This window comes from Rhinolophus sinicus, chromosome 18 (genome assembly GCF_057876585.1).
Source record: "Rhinolophus sinicus isolate RSI-liver-muscle chromosome 18, RSI-T2T, whole genome shotgun sequence".
Taxonomy (NCBI): domain Eukaryota; kingdom Metazoa; phylum Chordata; class Mammalia; order Chiroptera; family Rhinolophidae; genus Rhinolophus; species Rhinolophus sinicus.
The window spans coordinates 24,648,657-24,674,901 of NC_142518.1; the positions used below are offsets into that span (position 1 = coordinate 24,648,657).

General features: G+C 34.7%; 1 protein-coding gene across 7 annotated transcripts in view; it reads right to left on the reverse strand.

The window, feature by feature from the left end:
• Nucleotides 1-26,245, reverse strand: part of DMD (dystrophin) — a 2,122,179-nt gene that overhangs the window by 1,979,150 nt on the left and 116,784 nt on the right. For 6 of the 7 annotated variants that reach the window (XM_074323910.2, XM_074323912.2, XM_074323913.2 and 3 more), the window contains exon 1: nucleotides 23,685-23,954. The exons of the other annotated variant lie outside the window; for it this stretch is intronic. In XM_074323910.2, coding sequence (XP_074180011.2) covers nucleotides 23,685-23,715 — 31 coding nt within the window. In that variant the 5' untranslated portion in view covers nucleotides 23,716-23,954. Of the gene's footprint in view, nucleotides 1-23,684; nucleotides 23,955-26,245 lie in introns of those variants that run through there. 7 annotated transcript variants of the gene reach the window in all.

Genomic DNA, 26,245 nt, shown 5'->3' on the forward strand with positions numbered 1-26,245 from the left:
AAATTGGTAATAAATGGTACTGGATAAGGAATTTCTACAATATGGTAGCTTCTGTTTTAGAGATACACGTAAGGTACCAATAGGACTACACTCAACTCTGTGTAAGTCAGAGAAAATTTAGGAATTTTTGTTGAAAACAAATTTAGTTACAGGAACTTTAGTTAAAAGAAACAGGTGATTTACTATGCAAACAAAAGGGGAAAGGGGCAAACAAAGGTGTATGTATAAATGCAGAAATGAGGAGGATGGCATTTTCTACAAAAATAAAATCGCTTCACATAGCTGGAATGCATGGTATATGGATAGAACAAATGACGAGGTTGGATGAACACACATAAACTTGGTCATTGGGTTTTTGAAGTGTACCTGTTTTAATTCTGGGAGTGATGGGTTTAATTTACTAATTCCCTGGTCTTTTCTAATTCTGTTTGTTGTTGTTGTGTGTGTTTTTTTCTGCATATACAGCAAAGTGGTAGACAGACAGATGATATGCATATATATGAATAATAACATATATGCATATATAATTATTGGATAGTTAGCCTGCAATAAAATGAATTTATCACTCTTTATGAAGTTGTAGGGATTATGGAGGCAGCATAAGACAGCAACTTGGCTCTCTTACACCACAGACTTTTTCTAACCATCAGCTGGATAGCAGTTTGGGATGATGTGAAAATCACTGGCTATGAACCACTTGGGTTTTGTTTAGTGTTAGCTTCATATATAACTAGCTATATATGGAATTTCACTTTAGACATCTGTAAATGAGAGGTTAGAAAATATTCTCTAACCTCTCTCCAGCTGTGATGGTCTATGCTCTTGTTATTTACCATAGGGTGTTGAGCTAGTGAAATAGCAAAACTGTAGACAAAACACCAGCTTTCCTTTATGCCTATCTAATTTAAAAATCTTCAATCTTCTTAATGCATTTCTTAATCTCTCCTTTTTTCCACCCCTCCAGCCACCTTTTCCTTTCTGACCACTTTCTCTTTATTTTCCTACAGTTATTTTGTCTTCTGCTGCTTTGTGGTTACACATTGTTGATTGCACCTTGCACAATGGATCCATGATGCACTACAATCACACTAACAGCAGGCCTGGTCATTGGGGGGCGGGAAGGGAAAATTCTCAGGCAAGTGAATCTGAGTAGCAGTGGGGATTACAAGACAATTTCCCACTGATTCAATTGGTTCAGAAAAAGTGTGAGAAGAGAACAACAAAGACTGGAGTCCTTTTTCTCTTTCCCACATTCCACTCAGATTTAATCTCTTTTGCACTCAAAACTTTTTTTTTTTTAACATGGTTCCTTGTTATGAGCTGAATTGCATCCTCCCAAATTATATGTTGAAGTCCTAACCCCTAGTGCCTCAGGATGTGACTATATTTGGAGATAGGGTCTTTAAAGAGGTGATCAAGATTAAGGTGGGCCCTAGTTTGACTAGTCCTGTCCTTAAAAGAAGAGATTAGGACACAGACACAGAAGAAAGACCAAGCGAGGGGACAGAAAGAAGACAGCCATTTACAAGCCAAGGAGAGAGGCCTCAGAAGAAATCAACCCTGCCAAAGCCCTGATCTCAGATGTCTAGTCTCCAGAACTGTGAGAAAATAAATTTCTTTTGTTTAAACCACCCAATCTGCTGTGGTATTTTGTTATGGCAGCCGGAGGAGACAAATATCCTCCTTATCCATTTGTAACATTTTGTGTCTGAATTGAGATCATTCCTTTTCTTTCCGTTGGAGATAAATATTATATTTCTCCTTGGTACTAGAACAAAAAAAGATGATTAACTGTAACCATAGTGCTAGAATGACCTGTTTTCCTCATATATTTTTAGGTATTCATTTATTTATTCCTAAAGCATTAACTGAATACCTTTTATGTTCTAAGCCCTGTACTTTTTTCTAAGTATGGGGGAGGAGGAAATCACAACAATAAAATGACACTACCTTCATAATAATGATAAATCAAACACCTCGCTGCCCTCAAGGAATTTGGATTCTAATATTAAAGTAAATAAATTCACAAACATTTTGAATAAGTTTTGAAACGGGAACACTGAAAAGGTACCTCACTTTATCTGGTGGAGTGAAGAAGACTGGGGAGATGGGGTTAGGAAGGATTTCTCATGGAGATGAAATAGAAACCAAGCTTTACTTAATAAAGTTTTCAGTAAGGAGAAGAGGGGTGAAGGGGGTCCATTTCAGGAAGACGTACAACTGACATCATGAGAGCATGGTAGTTTGGGGGCTCCTGCCTCTGGCTAAAGGGGTAGGTGTAGGAAGTGGTGAGAGAAGCAAGAGGAGCAATAAGCTGGATCCGGATACACAAGACCTTGAATGCCCCATGGAATTGACATCTGTGGCAAGGGAAAATATTTTCCAATTTGTCACTTAATTTTCGTTTTAAATTTGTCACCTGTAATAATCTGAATGAGTGAAGTTCTCCAATATTCATCTGTAGTAATAAATATCTTTCAGGGCAAGGGGTTTCTAAGTGAATGTGAATTTTACCCAACTTCTAATTTCCTTTAGAATCTAAACTCATTCAGTATGTTCACAAGATGATAACTATAATCAAAGCAGAGAGCTTTATTTCATCTAACAAAGAATAGTCCTTCACAAAGGAATTGCAAATACCCTAATTCATGATTATTCTAATTGCTCTCCCTGTTGGAAGACACTATTTCCTGTTCTGTGTTTAGCCAGGATAAACAATGGTAGCACCATCCTTCTAGTCCAGGACCTGAACTGTTTTCTATAATGAAATATTATTATTATGAAGTCTGTCGCACATTCCGAATCCAGCCTTCTGACAGGATTTATGCATGTTGACCACTACCTGGACAATGCTGGGTATTTGACTAGGATAAAGTGTGCATGTGTGTTATGCTTCTGTGAGCTCCATTCATAAGTACACAACCTGCATGAAGGAAATGGCTAAATATTAGTTTGAAATTGTTTTTAAAGGTCCTTAAATTAGAATAATTGACTGGGTCTTTAAAATTTAGTGTTTTAGCTATACATATAAGTTTTCTGCCCAATTTCTAAAAGGGCATAAGTACAAACATATGCAGTACACACCTACCTCTGCCCAATCAGAAACTAAGGAGTCAGCATTGACCTTCCTTTTTCTCTGCAACCCTTCCCTCTTTCCTCATTATCTAGTCAAGTTCCATCACGCAGTTTTACTCATTAAATACCTCATATGTCTTCATTGCATTTGATCTTTTCCATTCCTAATACCCTCGTAAGGTTCTTACTTGGGATATAACCACAACCTTCTTACACCTGCCTTTAGAGCAGTGGCTCTCGACACAATCTGCACCAATTAAGTTCTGCTTTAATTGGTCTAGAATCAGAACCCTAGATATGCACAATTTTAGAAGTTTCCAGGTGAATCCAATGTACAGCCTAGGACCAATGCTCTACGGGGTGTGGTCCCAGGACCACGGATATCAGCATCACCTTGGAAACTTCTAAGAATGCAAATCATTGGGCCCTCACCTCAAATCTACTGAGGGTGGAGCCTAGCAATCTATTTTCTGATGATCATCAGGTGATTCCGATGGAGGATCAAGTTTGAGAACCACTGCTATGGTTCTCCAAATATTAAGGACAAAAACAAATATTAGAGTGTGCTACTTCCCTGATCAAAGTTACTCACTGGCTTCTAAACTTAGCATGGCCTATAATTTCTTGGTGTACTCTTCATGAACCGATTCTAAGTTGCATTTCGGCCATACCATATCATTGCATTGATCTGATTAACACTCAGGTATTTAATTTCCTAAATACACTACATTTATACACTTCATATCCTTGTGCATGCTGTTCATTCCCTCTCTCTCAAATGTCCTTTCCTACTCCTCAATTTGGCAAATTCTATTCCTCTAGTAAGCCTCAGCCCAATTCATTCCCCATTATTGAAAGTCTTCTTGGATCTCCTTGCAGACTAAGGTTTTCCTTCCTACATGTTGCTGTGCTGCCACTGTAACTTATGTAAACCTACATCATACCAATTTCCATATTTTACTGGACATGTTATTTGTATAATTTGCTGTTTTGGGGATGACGTGAATTACCATGTTTCCCCAAAAATAAGACCTAGCCGGACCATCAGTTCTAATGCATCTTTTGGAGCAAAAATGAATATAAGACCTGGTATTATTATATTATATTATATTATATTATATTATATTATATTATATTATATTATATTATATTATATATTATATTATATTACATTACATTATATTATATTACATTATATTATATCATAAAATAAGACCAGGTCTTATATTCATTTTTGCTCCAAAAGACACATTACAGCTGATGGTCTGGCTAGGTCTTATTTTCGGGGAAACATGGTGTGATTTCTTCACCTTTTAATTTGTAATATTTACTGTGATGCCTCATATGTTTGGAATAAATGAATGAGTAAATGAAGATTCCCATAAATGCTTTGCAAAAAGGTTTTGGATCATATGGTTTATCTCTTCTAAGCAAGAGTTTGACCATCAACCACATATAGAATCACAGATTAATGAAGCAAGAAGGCAGTAAGTTTTTCTTCATGGGAAATCTTTATTGTCATGGTACTTTATAACTTCCAAAATTTTTCACAGATATTATCAGTTATCTAGAAAGGAAGGCTGAATCTTCTCCTTTAAAAATTATAAGATGCACAAATACTCCTTGACCATGTATATTTTGTTTTCTTTTCTCTCTCATTGTATAAGTCACTATATTGTATAGCGGTAACGCTAGAAATCTATTTGAATATAGTACAGCTTAGAACTAGCCATTTCTCTTTCCACCACTCATAGGAAACCAAAACCAAACAAGGATGTCATCAGAGGTCAGCCATGCTAGGATCCATTGAGTCAGTCACCATTTATTAAGCATTAATCACTAGGGACTTTGCTTAGCACACACGATACATAAATAACAGTGGTCATTGTGTAAATACACTCACAGCCTACTGGGAGAGACAGTCCTGTAAACAAGTGACTTCAAGGCAAGAATTAAGTGCAATAGAAGAAAAACAGGCACATTACTCTCAGAATTAAGAGGAAGGAATGCCAAACTACCCACTTTGCCTACCTCTAAAGGAGACTTTATTTCTTCTACAAAATACCCATGTTGGAACTAACACAAAAGATGGCATTTCACCTTCTTTGGTCTTTCCTCTTCTTTAAAGAAATATTCTTACTCCTCAAAGCATAACAGACATGTTTGAATTTATTCTATGGACAAATTTATTAACTGAGAATATGAAAGCATTCATATCCATTCCAGTTAACATGAAATGAGACTCTCACAGAGAAAGATGTCAAAAACCACGCAGTCAATGAAATGCATGCCCTGTTCTTGAGCTGCATGTATATTTGTACTCATTAATTGACTACTAATATCCAGAAATACACAACTAGCTCAGAACAGAGGAAGTAGCAGATGCTATAATATTTCTGACTAATGCCTAGTAATAGGTGGCAATTTAATATTAAACTACTGAATTTCTTGGCTCTGGAAATTAGATATACAGGTTTTACAGTTAAATGAGCATTTTTTATATATATTAAACTTACTGAGATCTAAAATTTCATCATTTTTCAAATTTAGACCAGAGAGGAAATGTCTTAATGCTTAGAAAACCTTACATTTAAATTCTGGTTTATATTGTAATAACCTGTGCTTACTTTAAAATTATTTCTAAGCAACAGATTCTTCTTCCTTTTAGAGGGAATAAATTCAAGAAAATGTTAAAATCATATCCACTAACAGAAAGTAATTCACATCTCCACCTAAAATAGGTGGACAATAAAGTTATCTTACAACTCACGTATTGGACCCCTGTGTTTTTTTCTTTATAACTTACAAACACACATGCATACACTTAAACACACAGACATGCTCCATGAAAGCTAATTTAAGCATATATCAAATACATAAGTACTTGAATATTTATAGCCATCGATTACGTCATTTGATAAAAGAGACACTATACTGAGTGCATATATAAAATTTTAATTGTTTCCTGCAACTGGAAACATACTTGGCATATTAATCAATTAGTATCTTTTTAATACTTCTATTATAATGCATATGTTTTCGTTTATCGTAAGTACTCAAGATTCCAACAGGGAATTTGTCTGGATATACATATTAATGTGAACAGTTAAAACACATATGCAAAACTCAAACGCATTGTCTACCTGAGCTTCAGGCTGAATCAAGAGCCCATGTCTTTTTTAGAACTCTGGGTAGATATGTGCATAATTCTATCTTTTGAAATGATACTTTCTACAATATATTATTTCTAAAATACTAGATGTCATTATCAAACGGTTTAAGACAAAAGAAACTTTCGGGTAACTGAGCAGTCTTTCCATCAGTTTTAGATATGAATTAATTACTTCAATACTCATGTATTGAACTTCTTACAAGCATATGATAATATTCTAAGATCTGTGAGACTATATGCACATGTAGGACATATTTTGCTACATCCAGAAAGAGGTAACTAGTAGTAATGTATCAAATTATAATACAAATAATAGACTCAGTTACCTCATCTGTTAAGTGGGAATGGTAATATATTATCTTCATCACAGTATTTATAAGAATTAAATTATATATAAGAAATATTATCATCATCATTCACAATAAAAATAATGGAGATAGGCAAATTATTGTTCAGTAGTAGACACAATTTCTAGATATCATGGAGTAGAACTCAATTCTCTATTTCTCATATGCAATCTGTATTTTCAATTTTCAAAATTACACAGATTTTTGCAACGTGATCCCTAGGCAGAAGAAGGCCTATATGCTTAAGACAGGTCCAACACATTATTCAAGGCATGGATTGTTTCCTAGTTGGATAGATCTTTGCTTTTGGCATATGAAGATCCAAAAAATGGCTATGTAATCTATTTCAGTTGAAGACTTGATACAATAATGTATGCCTTCATTAAGAAAACATTAATCATGGACTTATCATCATAAATAGTTATGAATAAAACAGTCTATATCATGTCTTTTCCTTGGTTAAAAATTTCCAAGTCAAAATAGACAGTCATAACGTCCTATAAAAACCTTTTTAATACAAAAACTGTACTTTAATACAAAACCTGAAGATAAAATAGTAAAGAAAAAGATACTATGTCAGTTTGCAGAAACTCAATTTCACTTTAAAATCAGGTCAGAGGGCCCACTACTTCAGTAAATCAATATTATTACTCAAGCTAGTTTTTCTCCTAAATGCCTGGGTGCATCAGATGTATAGATTTCTGTAATGCATGAATATATGTTAACATAATACAGAAAATACAGTTCATATTCACTTGTCAATAAAACACTTATAAACATTATTTTTAGTGCAAAAAAAATCCACCTAATAAATATGAAACGTTAGTTAGATTGACTCAGTAGATGCTACTTTTGTTTGAAGAGACCCTTCAATTCCCCATGTTTGAGTCATTCAATAGACATTTCTCACCTTGAGTTTGGGCATATGTGTAATGGGGCTTTATCCTTGTGCACATAGTTACCCAGCAACTAAGTTTCCTTTTGTAAATGAGCTCCATTCCAGATTAAAATAGATAAAAGTTTTCCAATCATTGTGGCCAGTCCTCAGGGTGGAAAATGAGCTCAGGAAGGCAGCTATCTGAAACTGAATACTCCCTGGAATGGACATTCTGTTCTAAGTCCCCTTCAGGGAAACTCCAACAATAGCTCAAGCAGAAGCAAACACTTGTCTTTGAGGTAGTCCAAGCCAACCATTCACTTTCTTAGCAATCTGTTCTCAGACACCAGCAGGAGATTTAAAGCTCCTGCTCCCATTTCAAAGAACAGCACACTCAGCATGCTCCTTCTATATGAACAGAAGTTATTCTCCCAATTTCTTCCTTCCCTACATCTCTGCCACTTGGTATCAATTTGACACCTCCAAAGATATCTCAGTTTTGTACCCCTGAGAGAAATTCCCACTATTGAAGTTTCTTTTTTAACAGTGACATTCCTTTTGAGACCAAGGAAAAAAATGGAGGAAATAAATTGTAGAGATAAACCAAAAATACTATTGATTACATGAACCATCTAGATTAAGCAACAAACATTTTAGTCTGAGGTTGATAACTTACAATTCACTGAGCACTCGGGAGAAAATAATGTACTAAGGATAAACCTATTCTATTTCATTAGTTATCGTGTGTGTGTGTGTGTGTGTGTGTGTGTGTGTGTGTGTGTGTGTGAATATAACAATACCTGCCAGTATTCACTGTTAGACATAAACCCTTTTCAGTCTGGATGCTTGAGTTTCAAATAAATAATAATTTGATGACTAGATAATAGTCAGACAAATGCTGTGGTACTTAATCATTCATTTGTGTGCCTACAAACAATTAGGCACAAGAAATCCATAGACAACAGGCACAGAACCTCCTCTCAAATAGCAAGCAAGTGAATCAGAAGTAACCTGACATTGGCAACAGGAATAATTACTTGTATAGAATTATGTACACTGAGTTTTCAGTAAGAACACAGAACAGGGGCACCATATTGTGACCTAGGTTAGTCACAAATGCTTTTTAATGAGCTTCTATAAGTAAACGCTCAAATAGCAAATAGAAGTTGTTAGTGGAAGATAATGTGGTGATAGTGGCTTTTGTGAGAACATTCCAGGAAGTGGGAACAAGTCACAGGTATGAATTACATGACTTATTTATGGAACCACAATTTTATGGCTAGAGAGAAGTATCATGGGGGGGGGGGGGGCTAGCAGATAAGGAGATGTGAGCAGGGGCCACACTGTAAAGGGTCTTATGCTTATGTGCTGGGGCCTTCAATTTTACACTGTAGCTAGAAGACTTTCTCAAAGATGTTAAGCTAGAGGTACAAGATCTGATTTGTTTTAGAAATATGACTGGGGCAGTAATTAGAAGGATGGATTGATTTAAGACTAGATTAAAACAAAGAGATCACACACACACACACACATATACACTCAAAATCAGAAATCATCTCTTGATCTATGTATGTTTATACAACTTATCTCTTTGCAAGTTATATATAAATTACCTGTTCATTAATGTTATTCATGTTAATACCAAGTACAAAAATTACTCCCCACATGTTGTTATGCACCATGCAATTTCATATATACCCTCCTTTTTAAATTAAATTTATTGGGGTGACATTGGTTAAAAAAGTTATGTAGGTTTCAAGTGTACAATTCTGTAATACCCTTTTTAATGCCAACAATAAGTAACCTTGTGAAGCAACATTATTAGTCGTAACTTATTCTTGAGGACAATCAGTATTGGATATGCTCAGCTCAGTGCCAGGCACTCAATAAATAACTAATAGTTAAATATTAGCTTGCTCATGATTATTTGGCTTGTTAGGTAGAGTCAGGTTGAAAGTACAAGTAGTCTCAGGCCTTGTCAGTTACCATTCCGTGGACCAGCATCATTTCTAAAACACAGGTTTTTGGTCATAGCCATACAGGCTTTTTGGTCATAAACAACATGCAGCACAATACCTCACAAGGTAGGAGGACATTTAGAACAAGGCTTAAATCACCATGACATTTTGTTCAATAAGTGATGCATGCTTCTATATAATAGAAATGGATTGCATTCTAGAGGGTTAGAATCAAACCATTCTTTGTACGTTGAACGGTAGATTTACTAATTTACAAGACTTATCTGTTGATTAGGCCTCGTTATGATAGAGTGGCCTTCAGGACACCGAGGGCTTGTTAAAGGTTTAATGCTATATTTAACAATTTTTTATTTCGCAATCAGTATAGATTCACAGGAAGTTGCAAAGAAGTGTGCAACCTTCATCCCACCTCCTTCAATGTTGACACCTTGCATAACTATAGTACAATGTCAAAACTCAGAAATTATCAGTATAATTTACAAAGTCTATCAGATTTTATCAGTTATACAGGCACTCATTTGTGTCCCTCTGTGTGTGGGTTTCTATGCAATTTTACCAAGTGCAGTTTCATGTAACAAACACTACAACCAAGACACAGAATAAGTCTATTATCACAGACTCCCTTGCAGCATTTTTATATAGAACACCTCCTCCATTCCTAATCTGTGACCACCATAATATGTTCTGGATTTCTATACTTTTATTCCAAAAATGCTATGTAAAAGGAATAACACAGGATGTAACCTTTTGATACTTTTTTTGACTCAACATGGTGTCCTTGAGATCTATCATAGTTGTATTGAGTATCGAGAGTTCATTTCTTTTTCTTTCTGAGTAGTATATTATGATATAGATGCACCACAGTTTTCTTTTACAGTCACACATCAATGGACATTTGGGTTGTATTGAATTTATGGCTATTACAAAGAAAGCTGGTGTGAATGTTCACGTGCAGGTTTTGGTGTGAGCATAAGTTTCTGGGATAAATGCCCAAGTGTGGAATTAATTGCTGGGTCATATAGTGATTACATGTTTAGTTTTAAAAGTCATTGCAAAGTGTTTTCTAGAAAGGCTTTTCCATTTTACATTCCTACCAGCATTGTATGAGACACCCAGCTTCTCTGCATCATTGTCAGCTTTAGTGTTCTCACTGTGTTTAAAAATATTTTAATAAAAATTGCATATATTTAAGGTATACAGGATGATTTGATATACATATACATAGTGATTACGATAGTCAAGTTAATTAACGTACCATTTCCTCACATAGTTACCATTTTTGTGTGCGATGAGAGCACCAACAATTTACTCTCTTGGCACATTTCCAGTATGATTCAATACAGTATTATTAACTGTAGTCCTCATGCTGTACGTTAGATCTCTAGAACTTATTCCTCCTACATAACTGCAACTTTGCATCATTTGACCAACACCTGCCCACGTCCCTTACCTCTCCACCCCTGATAACCACCATTCTACTCTCTGCTTCTACGTATTCAACTTTTTTAGATTCCACATGTGAGATCATGCAATTTTTTTCTTTCTTTCTGTGTTTGGCTGAAAGTTATTGTCCTTTATAAAACGGGAAAGCTGTTATTAACAATATATTTACATATAATGTAATTTACTTTTCATTGCAAAAGTCTTGTCCTTTCTCAGAGGGATTATTTGCAATTTGCCTTTTAGTCCCTCCAGGACAAACTACTTAATGGTCAGTGCCTCTTTTTCTCTAAATATCTTAAAATAAAATCACGACTTCATATTTACACCCAAATACGTATCTTAAGCTCTTTTAGGTTATTAAAAAAAGGGATTTCTTCTTTAAGAGATAGACTGGCAAAGAGCAAAGAGTAAATGACCAATTTTTCCAGGATATCCACACTATTAGTTACCTATATACATATGGAATCAGAACAGTGATATGTATTATGGAGGGATATTACATGGTAGGGAAATTTCATCTCCTTAGGGAATCCTGACATTTACCCAGAAAGAGTGGCTCATAAGTGGAAATTGGTGTTATCTACGTTAAAAAGACAGGGGAGGAATGCTCTAGATAAAGAGAAAAGCATGTGTAAAAGCCCTATTGCAGAAAGAAGCAAGGTCTATTTAAGGAACAGACAGAAAACCAGAAGGGTGGTGAGGCAGGGGAAGGATTATGGGAGATGTGTCAGAAAGGAAGACAGAATAGGACAGGAAGACATTGTTTAGATCTCATATTATTTTGGTTTGCTTTCCTAGTAGCCAAGAGAAACTACTAAAGTGATTAAATGGATGCTGATATCAAATTAAGATGACTGGATTAATTATAAAGAATAGAATAGAGAGAACCGGAAGAGGGTGTACACAGACACCAGAAAAGGAACTGTTTCTGTATTCCTAGTGAGAGAAAGCAGATAGGGCTAGTGTAATGGTAAAGGAGATGAAGAGAAGTAGATCAATGGATATTGGGAGATAAAAACCAAAGAAACTGGGAACAGTTTAGACATAAGTGGGCGAGAAACATTAGTTTCAAGGATGAAAATTCTAGCTTGTGAAACTGGATGGATAGTAGCACTGATAAAGGGAACAATGAGAAATGATCAGGTTTCAGGGGGGTGGAGGGCAAGTTCAGTTTGGGGCACTTAGACTGGAGGTGACTTTGTCACATACAAACGGAGATGCCAACCAGGCAGTTGAAATTCCAGTTTGGAATCCATTGGAGAAATCTGAGTTAGAGGTATAACTTGGTTTGTTATCAGCACATCAGTTGGGTTCATGAAGCCACGGGTATGTGTGCAATGATCAAGGGAGGATTACAGAGCCAGAAGAGAATCATGCGAAGACTAAGCCCTGAGGAATCCTAATATTTAAAGGTCGAGAAGAGAAAATCAGCCGGCAAAGTAGACTAAACAGAAACACCCAAAAGAAATGGAAATAAAACCAGGAGAGTACAATGCGTGGATCTCAAGGAAAGACAACATATTTTAAAGGGAAGAAAACGGTCAATATTGACCACTGCTAACAAAAGGAGTGCTTTTTTAATGGCATGATGTTCTTTACTTCAACTAAACTCAGGTGAAGTTTGAATAGAAAGGAAATGAAATCATAACATTTTAAGAAAAAAAAAATTCAGTATCTAGTCCAATTGATAGATATAAAGAATAGAAACATAATACTTTATTTTATTTTTTATTTCTATCATACTTATTATAGTATGATAATCACATTTATAATCCCATTTTCTTCAAAAAATTAACAAAAAAACTCACTAACATAGTTACCTCTGGTATTAAACATTAAAATTAAAAATGACTAATAACTCCTCAAGAAATAAATAAAATATTAAACTACAAATCTCCATTATAACTGGGGAGTAATAATTGTATACAATAAACTTTCCCCTTTGTTTTCCCAACTGTGTTGCAGCACTCTTTATATATTCCTAGTGGAAGAATTGATTTTAGTTTTGTTTTTAATAATACTAACTGATTTTATAAACATTACTAAAACCAAACACTTTTATATGCAAACTACTTACATTGTAGGTTGTGTGTGTATGTGTGTGTGTGTGTGTGTGAGAGAGAGAGAGAGAGAAAGAGAGAGAGAGAGAGAGAGAATCTATTCACACTAGCAATATTAAAAGAATCGAGGTAATTCATTTCATTCACCATACTAAGTCATAAAAACTTTCATTCCTAGGAAAACGATATCGCCCACAATCTCACCTAAATTTATACAGTAGTAAAATAAAATAAAGAGAATGAAGACTGATTAAAATGGGGGAAAAAAATCCTAACTGATCTTCATATTTTATATCGCAATACAACTTATTGTCATTTATAGCAGTAAACTATAAAAAATGTGTGTTTGTTTATTTAATAATATAAAACAATGCTGCATTTGGTTGAACCAAATTTCTATTGTTTGATCAGAAACCAACATATTGGGTCTCTGAAAAAGGTATCCGTGATGTAATTTATTTATGTAGCTAATCCAAAGATCAGTGGCCTTAGAGCTAATAAGTAGAAGACGCATTTTAAATATCAGTTGAAATTTATAACCATTAAATTTTTCTATTTGCTAGTCAGTTATTGGACAATACTAAACAATCTGTACCATGGATAAAAACATGATAATCAATAGGCTTTTTGTTTGAAAATAAATTATCATATTTTGGGGCACTTTGAGGGGGTTTTTCTGACTTCCCTTACATCCCACCCTCATCTACACACCTTGAACCACTCTGCTCCAATGTACACATGACGTTTTATCTTAAATATGTAGATAGATAAGTGTACATACACACCTTTTGATGAGATGACGATATAATTGCTTACAAAGCCCGAGAAACTCAGTATCATTTCTGATCATAGATACAGAAAATCCAATGTTGACATTGCTGTGCAGGGTGCACAATGCTTTACTCCAGAGGTGTCATCTACTGCATAGCCTAGTATTTGCAGTCTATGTATAGTGTATATTACATACACATATACAAGTATATACCACCACACTGTGCATAACTAACATGAAGTAAAGATAAAGGAAAATTTAACTACGTAAAAAAGCAGTAGTAATTAGAAATTTAAATGAACTGTTTTTTTAAATACTACTCAGACTAGTATGTATCATTACCCTTAAATGTCATATTAATCTATGCAAATTATTTTTGTTCATAGTACTAAACCTTACTCATGGGGGCCCTATTCTCAGTTTTTTGTTCATCTAGCACAGTTGCCTGTGCATAACTGAAATAAACTCAGAAAAAAAATCTACTGAGACCAGTCTGAAGAAGTTTGTTGTAGATGGTTACAAACAGATCAAGGGCTATATTTTGTCCTTTGATGAAATTCACAAAATGAGAAGATTGAGACAGGAATAAAATAGTGAATGGATATCATCATGGACAAACAGCTCCCTAAGGAGGTCCGGAGGATGAATGCTGGGCTATTCATGACATCTCAGTTTTTATCTAAGAAATCATAATGTACAAGTTTCTATAGTCTTTGAGTAAACAAACCAAAAGAATGAAAAACATTCTCAATTGAACATATAGTAAGTCCTCACTTAATGTTATCAATAAGTTCTATGACTTTAAGAGAAACATGTATTAATATAATGAAACCAATTTTACCATAGGGTAATTGATATAAATAAGAGTTAAGTTCCTATGACAGCTCATCAACATTATCACAAAAAGCCGTTGAACAAAACGACATTATTTGAGTACCTGCTGTACTTAGTTCTTCTTAGAAGATACTATGATTCCTTCCATTTTCTGTATTGTTCTATCCTCTCTGGAGCTCTGAGAGACCCTCTTCTTTATCAAAATCTGAGAGTTTCGGCAGCTGACTGGTTAAGAACCTTGGATCCTTAGGTCCACTCTGCCACCGTTCAAATCCTGACTCCACTATGTACCAGTTGAGCTACCTTAAGCAAATGACTTAAATTCCCTGTACCTGGGTAATGTCACATTACATATGAATTGATTATATCTCCATACCGCCTAGAGTTACTATGGGAATTAATTGAGATACATGTAATATTCTCAGAGATATGCTTGATGGTACAGGCTTGCTAAATGCTATATATTAACGTTGAAGACTAGGTGAATCTAGAATAGTGCTATGACATACAAGGTGCTGTCAATAACTGCTCATGTAGGATAGATCAATGCCTCATCAATCCTTGTCTATACGACAGGCTCCTTCTACTCATTCTCTAATTCACATCTCCATATGCTTACACTCTAAGGCCTGTTTACAAAGGTGGGTTTTTCAATGAAACTTCCATAATCACATCATCCATAAGTAACTATTTGTGGTTGATTTGTATCATGCTTTGTAAACTCTCTTGATCTACTAGAGTAGTCCATTTATAAGCATGTGTGTTATTTTTCTCTGACTTACAGAGTTGCAATCTCATAAAAGGCAGAGAGAACATAGCAGGTGTTCACAATGTTTATTTACAAGCAAGTAAAAACCTAACAGCAAAAAGTTGCTCAATATCACATTAATACTCTATCTAGTCTTACTTCCCCAAAAGCTAACAGATAAGTACATTACACTCATTCATGACTAAATTTCAATTACTCCAGTGCCTTCTGTCTCTTCAGTACAAGTCTAGTTTTATTTAAACTGAATTGTCAATGTTTTTAAAGTATTTTTACCATTTTTTCAGATTTAAGAAAAATCAATTTTACTAATGGTTCTCAAGAAATTTTAGACATTTCTCCAATAAGTACCTACGTGTAGATTAACTAAAATAGCATTAAATAAAGTGCAAACTTACCTTATCATATCTATGCAATTTTGTATCCTCTAAAGGATGATTTTTCATGTTGCTTAACAACTCTGACTGAGCAATTGAAATTCAGACTATGATAAATGTTTTACACTGAAGGCTCATTTCATTATACAGTAGTCCGTTGAAATGGGGTTTCCGAAGAAGGTATTTTTAGGAAGCACAGAGTACAGGAAAAAGCTGAATACATTATACAATTTAAATATTTATTGAAGCTTTCCTACTAAGGCAACATTTTGGTGATATCTCACAGCCATAGCAATACGGGAGAGGAAATTAGGGGTAAATAGATGGCAGGGACAGTGGAAACCAAGACACCTAGTACTGCAGGTGAGATCCTCATTCATAAAGTCATTCAATTGGGGATTGAAAGGAACACTACTTTTTACAGAAATATTATTTTTCATTATTCTATCTAGACACTGCTTCTATGTTTTGTGCTGTTTTTGTTGTTGTTTTTTTGTTTGTTTTGTTTTTTTGAGTTCTCTTGTCTTCCTTATTTAATTCCTGGCCTCCTTCTTCTCACACTTTCTAGCTGGTCTCATCCACACTGGATGGCTCACATTTTAAGTCCCCAATAATGATTTCATTTCTAGGCTTCAGATCCCCACATCCACAGCACCTACAATCTCCATAAAACAACTCAGCATCCATACCTCCAATCCTTCCCATTATTCCAGCTTCCCTTCAAATCTTCTTTTAAATGGCACCATTATCCATCCACTTCTCTATGCCATGAAGGACACCACATCAATGCAACATCAATTCCTATTACTTTTCTCTCAAATATAAATCTTGAATAAATTCACCTCTTTCAACTTTACTGTCATTATTCTAGTCAACATCACCCTCTTTTGCCCCTAGAGAAACTAACCAGATTGATAGCCCTTCCCCTACTCTTAACAACTCCTAATCTCTTCTTCACAAAACAGAGTGATAATCTTAAAAAACAACCCCACCACAAATATGTACCTGTCACCCCCCTACCTGAAATCCTTAGAAGGCTGTCCATTGATCACACCATAAATAGAAAACATCATTCCCATGACTTCTCAGGCTCTTTATGATTGGACCCCAGCCCACTGCTTCAGCTGCATGTTTGGGCCAAACTTTCCCTCAACTATACTCTCGGAAAACTGCCTTTGTTTTAGTTTTTTCTTCATACCAAGTCACACCTTCACACATATTGTTCACTCTGAACATGACATTTTCCCCACTGAACAACTATTCCCCAACCCCATCATTCTCTGTCTTACTTTGAATGGCATATTCTTAAGAATTCCTCTCCAATTTCTAATACTAGTCCAGTCTCACTGTTACGCGTTTCTATAACAATGTGCGCTTCATTCTATAGCCCTTGTCCCAAATGCAATTTAAATACTATATATGCAGTATATATAGCATACACACACACACACACACACACACACACACACACACACACACACACAGAGGGTGCCAAAAAAAATGTATACACATTTTAAGAAAGGCAAATCTGTATTAAAACTACACTGATGGTAACCACTTTGAGCAGCTCCTGTAATTGCAGAAGTCAAACGTGACTTGTATTCATTGTTTCTTATCAGTACATATTGAGTATTACAATTGTAACAGTTTTCCTTTCTTAAAATGTGTATATATATTTTAACACTATATATATATGTATACACACACACACACACACACACACACACACACACACACACACATATAATATATTTCCTAAATTCTGATCTCAGTGAAGTCACTTGTTTAAAACATTATCTCCACAGCATAGCACAAGTATCAGGCACAAAATAGGCATTCAATATGTATCAGTTGCATAAATAAATAAATGAATGAATAACAATCTGTTCCTTCTTTAAACAGTGGTCACCCAAACTCACACAATACAAACTTTACAGAGTCACTTCTGTTGATATTTTTATTTCTGGATTTATCTTGAGAGCACATCTATTTCCAGGCATTTAGAGTAAATCACTGCAAAGTCCGGAGGCTTGAATGAAGTAAACTCTGTGATAATACTTGGTGCTTTCTGACATAGCCCATTAGAGATGGGGTGTGTACACCTAATCCAAAGGAATCTTCAGGCTCTTCAGCAGCTGTTCACATGGCTCCTGACCTGCCCTTCAGGCTCTACTAAATCAGGATTCCTCAGCTGTCTGAGCTTCCAGTAAGTTCTTTCAGTTAACCATCTATATGCCAACATTGCTCATGTCTGGTTACACTCTTTAGAGTCTATTTTTCCCTGTTCCTTCCTAGTTATTTTCCAATATATGGGAGCTATTGGGATTCACCACTTTCATAGATAATACCATCAGTCCTTCAACTATTTCGATAACATTTTGTCTACCTAGTCTCTAGTTTATTTCTAATATTGCCCTCTTGAGTATCAATGTAAAAAGGAATTACTCAATTTGCATTTGATGGAAATACTTGAGAAGTTCTGATTCTGTTATTTTCCTTTCTTCTTTCTTTAGTTTGACCTCACATAGTTCCCAAAGCTAGAATCTGCACTTGTAACAGCGTGCTGACTCCCATGCCCTTTAAGTCAGCACTTAGCTCAGGTTAAGGTAGAATGGCTGCTGTAATCTGATAAAGGAGCAGACAAGTTGTATGCAGATAAAGATGGGTGCCAAGAATGAGCAAAAAGCCACTGATGTTTATGCCCTTTTATAGTCCTGATTCTATGACAGTCTTAGCCAAAAACAGAGTAGAAGAGGGAGAGTAATTTAAAACAAAACAAAACAAAATCCAAGGAGAAGGTAAAAACATTGAAAGAGTACCCGCTTTATTTGCCCATAATTGGGCATAATATGACACATTATAATGCACATTGTACTCAATTAATACTGGTCTTTTTGAGACATCAATTATTTCATAATGGTGGAGGTAAAGTATATCTAAAAGTTGAAGATACACTGGCAAAAGATCATATATTATTTTGGCATATTTAAATTCCTCATTGCTGCAATAACCATGAATGGGCTGAAGATTTATTAAATATAAACTAAAAATATGACAATTCAAATATCTGATTTTAAAAGTTTATTTAAAACTGTGTTAACTCATTCAGCTATCTACATGATGACTTTATTATTAATACATGGAAAAGCATTGGCTTTCATAATGCATTTTAATATTCCTCCTATTCATTAAAACCAGATTTCTACTAAAATAAATAAATAATAAAACTACAATAAATATAAGCAGAGGCAAAACTTCCCTTGGATTCTTTTACTTGAACAGTAACATGAGACTAAATAGTTTTAACTAGCCTAGCTATATTTCAGCTTCCCAAACTGATGTATAAATATATCAATTTTACAACAATTTGAATGTATGAAAAATTATTTCCTTAAAATTATATGGAATCAAATGCTGAATTAACTGTTCTGGAAGACCCACGAACTACAAAAACACAACAGCAGCATTTTACCAGCATAACAAAGAAATGACAGTTCCATTCCAGTTAAAGTGTAATTGGGAATTCTCCCCACCTTTCATTAGTGAAGAATGAGGTGTGTAATGACAAAGGGAAAGTGAGGCACTGAGGCAGAAGGCAAAGGGTAATAAAGGAGACTGAAAAGAAACTGATCTCCCAACTCAATCCAGATTGCTAGGAACACTTGTTTTCTCAAGGCTTAATGTCATTACATATATGATGCAAAATCCCTCTAGGGATTGTAGGACCCCAGAAAATGGCCCTGTGTGTTCTTTCACTTAGTGAAATTCCCAGGTATTCTGAATGAGTGATGTGAGAATAACATAAAGATTGAGACAGAGTTGAACAGAAATTGTTTGTTAAAATGGCAGCCCAAGTGGAAGACTGGAGCTATGGGAAAAAGAGTGCTGCCCTTTGGTTTTGCTAATGGGCACGAGGTGGAGGTGGTGTGGTCATAAGGATGCTTGTAAGCATGAGTCAGCAGGGCCATCCATTTCCTCTCCTCGTCATCTCTGCCTGCTGCCTATCAGAACTGCGACTGAGAAATTTAAGATACCCTTTAAAAAACCCGACCAAGCCTCCCCGCTTCCCCCCGCCATATTCAGGGCAGTAATCTCGAATAGGAAAAGAAAAAGGCCCTGGGAGTTAAAGTGTTTCAGAATCTCTGGAGGAGGCATCTGGCTTAAAAAGGGTAAATATGCTGTAATATATGGGAAAAACAAGCTTTTTATACTACACATTTCAGAAAAAAGTAAACCAAATATTTCAGCTGTTAATCTTCAAACTATAGTTTGCATATGAGTGAGTTACAAAGAGCAGGTTTCCTCTCCCCTTCAAAAGGAGATAGAAGAATGTCTGAAGGACGCGTTCACTTTTAATATTAACTTGAGGGAGCTTGAAATTTTACAAAGAGAATAATTTTAAGGACAATTCTACATGTGCTGTAAGCAGACAACCCCCTCCCAAACTGGCGGAACAAAAAACTACACTCTAGCGTTGTCAATTTAACATTCACATCTGTTTTAAAATTAAACTTCAGAACTCCAAATACGTGTTTTGAATACCACTCTGTCAATGTTGTACAGAGTGAAACTCCAAAGAAGATGAATTAATAGATGTTCTTCAATGAGGAGAAAGGTAAAGACCACAAGATGTTTATTTGCTTGTCTGTTTGCATTTTGAAGATCAATCTCCTACATGGAAAATACTCCCCAAAGACAAATATTTTCGTGAAATTCTGCTTTGCAAGTTGGTAGCATTTAATCAAAAAAGTCTTCTCCTTTCCCATACTGCAGTCGATGACCTTCCCCCCCAAAATGTTCTGATATGAACCAACTGCCCTGATAACAGAACACAAATCTCGGACTACAGCAGGACTTTGTCAGAAAGAAAACCGTTGCCTCCCTCTGAATCCAACGCAAACTTGAATGTACTGTATAAAAATAAACCAAGGTCATCATTATTCCTTCTCATTGTGATTTGGCTTGCCTTCAAATCACATACCCTGTATATCTGAAATACCTACACTGCCTCCATTAACTGAGTTTGACATCAGTTTAATCAATGTATCTTTTCAGAATAAAAGGCAGAAATGTCACATTCCTACCATTATACATTTTTTAAACTCTCTAATCTGCGTTAAATAAAAGCTGGTCTTTGAGAAATAACCTATGCTTTAAAAAAATATAACTAGCATTAATTTTATTTTAAACTGTAACTGGGAAAAGATTCATCCACAACACATTTCTTCATAAAGAGGTGACTTCCCATGAAACCTTGAACACTTAAGCCTTGAGGCACTACACTTACGTTTCGTTGGACAGAGGACGTACTTATTTCTAAATTTCTTATAAATGAAGTGAATTTAAAATAGAAAATAAGTAAATGAACATAACATGACCTTTAAAGAAAAGTTAATTTCCAATTAATTGTCAATGTTTCTCTTAAGTGATTAACTCTATAATTACATGTGTACGTATGTTTCTATAAACATTTATACTCACACCAAAATACCATGTTTTTTGCATTTGCAATAGAAGAATAGTTTAATGAAAAATATAATAAATCATTTTTAATAAGTTAGGAAATAGTACAGGAGAAAGTGGAAGTGGAAGGAAGGTTTGGGAAATCATTGTTTTATCCTTGTGATAAAGCCATGATGAAAGATAATAAAACAGAATTAAAAAAAAACCCACCTTGTATTTCTAAGACAACAAAGATTTTAATCTCTTTTATTAAACCACACAAGTGGTTAAGAAACTTGACAATGTGTTTCATATGTAGCAAATGACTTAGAATACAAGGATTTCAAATGAATACTTCAGGACTCACGAGGAAGCTATACTAATATCTCTGTCCAAATTATGAACAAATATTTCAGTTCTGTCTAGCTGGAGTAGTGTCAACCAACAACTTTTTTCTTAAATGACATACACTTACACAAAACACTTTGTAGTCTATTTTGTAAGTTTTAGACTAACTCTACATGACGTTCTCCACTCTATATTCCATAATATTATGCCATGTAAGAGACACAGAAAGCTTCTTATTAAATTAAAAACTATACTCTCTAGTTCAGCAAACTCTTTTTCACAGTTAAGGTATCCTTAAAAGACTCTGCAGATGAAATTTTAAAAGATGATTTTATTAGACCTCAAGATAATTTGCAATATTTAAAAAATTTGAATGAAATGTATATTTGCAATAAATTATTTGAATAATTCTTTGCAAGGCAATATTTGAGCACTTCTAAAAGTGAACAATTCTTGTCTTAATACAATGATCCTCTCTATTAGTTGGTAACTATTTTGATTAAAAACCAACCAAATGTACTCTCAAGGTTTTCAAACTAAGGCAATTTTAAAAACTAGACACAAATGTCAATACACTCAAATAGTAGCATGTTGTCAATTAGTAAAAGTTAATGTATAATATAACCTTGTGAATATCTTCATTTTCTTTTCACAAACCCATTGTCATGTAGCATAAACATTACCCGATAGTTTTAAAATGTACTATCATAAAGTTGTACAGGGCTTGTCCTGAAAAGGTTAGCTATCTTCAAATTCTAGCTAAGAGTTTAAAAAGTTATTTGAATATCTATGACAAAACAGACAGTAAGTTTGCCTTGCTTCATTCCAGAATTGAATCTTTGCTATTCTTTCTCAATTTTTATATACAATGGTTTATGGTTTTAATTTTGTAAATATACTGATTGCTTGATCAATCAATTATGTATGTGTGTTGCAAAGAATATAGGCTACTGGATTTTCGTAATATTAGAAAATGGAATAGTTTTTCAATTAGAAATCAATTTTTATGCTCTCCAAGAAATTTATAAAATAAGGGAATTATATAGAAATATTTCACTATATATAAACTCTGGAAAGACCTAATGTGAGCCAGCAATTGTACAATGTTAACTTTTTTCCACAAATTTTTCTCACAGGCAAAACTTCTGTTGTGACTCTTTTTCTAGAAGTTTAGAAGAGTAACTTATTTGGAGAGATTTACTTTTTTCATTCTTACTTATAAGCATTGCCCTCATATCTATTTCAGAATGACTATAATCCAGAAGTCAAAGGCAGGAAAAAAGATTATCTACTTCATCCACCTCTTTGGGACACACTGTGCTCCTCATATATTATTTTTATTGTTGTGTCACAGTCAATTTTGAAATTTTTCATTAGTCATCATAACTTTCTTAAAATAAACAAAATAGTTGTGCTTTATATAAAATTCAAACTAAAAAGCTTTACTGAAAAGCTAGGTCATCACAGACATGAAACAACACAGTGACTTTACTGTGAAATATAATTAGAAGTCTCTCATGTTTTTACGGTGTTTTCTCAAGAAAAGTGTCTGATCATTTGCTGGCATAGATCATATCATTATTACAGAAAAGAAGTTTCAAAATACTAAATGTAATATGAGAAAGGAACTTTTAAATTAAATACTTATCAACACTTTTCTCAACCTCCATTTATCCATCACCATTCATTTTATTTTTTAAATTTTTCCCCATGAAATGCCAGATACAATTTTTCTAATCTTGAGATCTCCACAAATCATGCCCATACAGCAATTAGTTCATTGAGAATATTTGCCAGGTCACTACCCCAACATATAACCGTTACTAAATACAGAAGTATCAAATAATCAAGATAATAACTCAGATACACAAATGAATTCACAGCAGTTAAAATGGTTTGTTGCAAATACTCCAGGCCAGTGATGCATGTTCTATTACTTTAGTGGTTTCTTAAATAAGAAAGATGTGTTTGACTATATTTGTAAGAACAAAAGTTTAAACTCTACCTCATTTCTACTGAAAAGTTTTCACAATGAGAAACATGTACACCTGCACAAATATGCATACGCAGAATATATAACATTTATGGTTATTCACAAAATATTATAATTTAAAATCAATCTGTCTAATCAGTGAGCTTGTCACAAACTAAAAGTTATGCCACTGTAAAAAATATTTTTACTTTGTACTTACAACAGTCCTCTACTTCTTCCCACCAAAGCATTTGGAAAATAAAATGTGTATCGAGGCAGCGATAAAAATCTTGGTGAAATTTCTCCCAACTTTATTGCTCCAGTAGGTTTAGGAATGATGAGAAACCAAACAACTCCAGCAGCCTTTAAAAAATAACACTTTGGTTTTTCCTAGTCCGTTTTTCTCTGAAGCTAATTGCCTCCAAGATCTGAGTCCTGTAAGGGGAAAGTGAGTGATCCTAACACTGAGTGAGTCAACACAGTAACTGATGCCAGGATTCTGTAGAGGCCCCTGGATATTTCAAATTCCAGGACCTGCGCAGAAGCAAGTGACCCGCCTCTTCTCTCAAGTTGGTTTCCCATAATAGGACTGCCCATGGTCACTACATATAAGGTTGTGCTTCCAGCATGGCAAGTCCTGTGAATTCAAATAATGTTCAACTGTGTTCTGATTAATATCCAAACCAGAATAGCACAGTGGACACAGTACTTGCTCTCAAAGCCTTCTTAACATAAAACCTCTTTAGTGCAAAACTGTAACAATACTTTCTGTAACCTCTATGCACATTTCTAAAATAACAGAGCAAAAATTCCTGATGCAGAATAGACTTCTAAATGCATTTCCTTATTTTACGTTCTTAACAACACTAAACATTTCACTCCACTAAACAAAAGGAAATGCCCAGAATAATCTATGCATGCATTATGCATCCACTGTTTACCAAACTTAATTTCTACTCTGGGGATCCAATCAAAAGTCATGTATTGATGATGTCAACAGTCTGAGTAAGAGAAACAACAGAAGAATGGAACAGCTGAGCTCTGAAGGCAGAATGAGTATAGGTCTCATGGGATAAGGTTCCAGCTAAAATAAAGAACACTCTAATAATGGAACAAAGAAATCTTACTCAAACATGAAATTTCCATTGTAGCTTTTGATAAAACATTTTTAACTAACGAATTACTCTTTCTTCAACTTCTTTAGTGACAATTATTACAACAACATTCTCTTAGACACTGAGTTAATGATAAATTTTTTAATTCCTCGCAATAGATGCTTTTTTTCTGTATTAAATGAACACAATTGTAATGTATCATTCAACATGTTTGTAAATAATTATTTGCCACTAGAAGGCTTCTTTATCTTCTTTCTTATTTTTATAATTTATTTATACTAAATTTATTGGGGGTGACATTGGTTAATAAAATTATCATATTTTTTATTTTTAATGCAACAGGTAAGCCCAATATTTATAGGAAACATTGGTAGCATGTTTTAGAAAGATATTCCTTTTGCAATTAAAATAATCTGTGTTAAAATTATTTGTCTGAGTACTTTTATAGTACCATTTGTTAAAGTGACAGTCTCATTTTTTTATGTCAACCATTCAATTGCTTGGAACAGAAATAAATTATAGACAAACATACAGAAAAACTGACACATTGAGTCAAACTATGATATTAACCTTAATAGTGAATTATACATTTTATATTTTAGAATATCATTATCATAAAACTACCATTCCTCCCTAACAAAATCTATATGAAAGAAAATATAAGGCCTAATGTTATGTAATTGTATTTAAAGTGCTATTATTAAAAGGATTTAAAATGTTCTTCTCCATAGCTTTCCTCATTTCCTCTCCTTAGCGTGGTTGTCTAAATATGCATATAAGCAACAATTTCATAAAAACATAAAAAAAATGTTTTAGGACTGACATGGATCCAAGTCTGCATGTTAGCATCAATGCTCTATGCGATGGCTATCATATCACTCAGAGTACGAGTTCCTTTACACCTTGTACTGTGAGTTTCCTACAGATATAAACTCATGTTTAGGCTAAGGCATATGTATAGTTTTATCAGTGATTTGTAAAGTGTGATCCACAAAGCATCGCATAGGAACTTTTTAGTAATGCAAGTACACAAGACCTGGAAAATAAGAAATTGCGAATAGGACCTGGTACACTCTGTGTTTTACAGGTGATCCTAATGCATGGCCAATTTTGAAAAAACCTGTTGTTTTTCAAACCAACAGTGGCTCCAAATATACCAAACACTTGTCTTGGTTAATTATATAAAGTACCCAAGAAGATCCAAGATGGTAGAGTAGATAAATGTTGTGCTTGCCTCATCCCATGAACACATCAAAATTACAACTGAATTATAGAAAAAATAGCCTGGACAACCATCTAAAGTCTAGCTGAACAGAAGTTTTATAACCAAGGATATAAAGAAGAAGCCACATCAACATTGGTCAGAGGGGCGAAGTCTCAAAAGGGGCTGGTCCCACACCCATGTGTGGTAGGTGAAAATTGGGAGAGATATCTCGGACAAATAGGTTCCCCATGAAAGAGTAAGGAACCCCAGACACACACACCAGGTTCCCCAGCCGGAAAACTGGTGCCAGCCAGAGGAGCCCCCACAACTTCTGGCTATGAAAAACAGTGGGGATTCCAACCATCAGGATAGGATGGAAGGCTGTGGAAAACCCAGCTGTCCTTTTAATGGCCCACACAGGCACTTACCCTGGGCCCTGGTGGAGGGATGGTAACTGTGGGG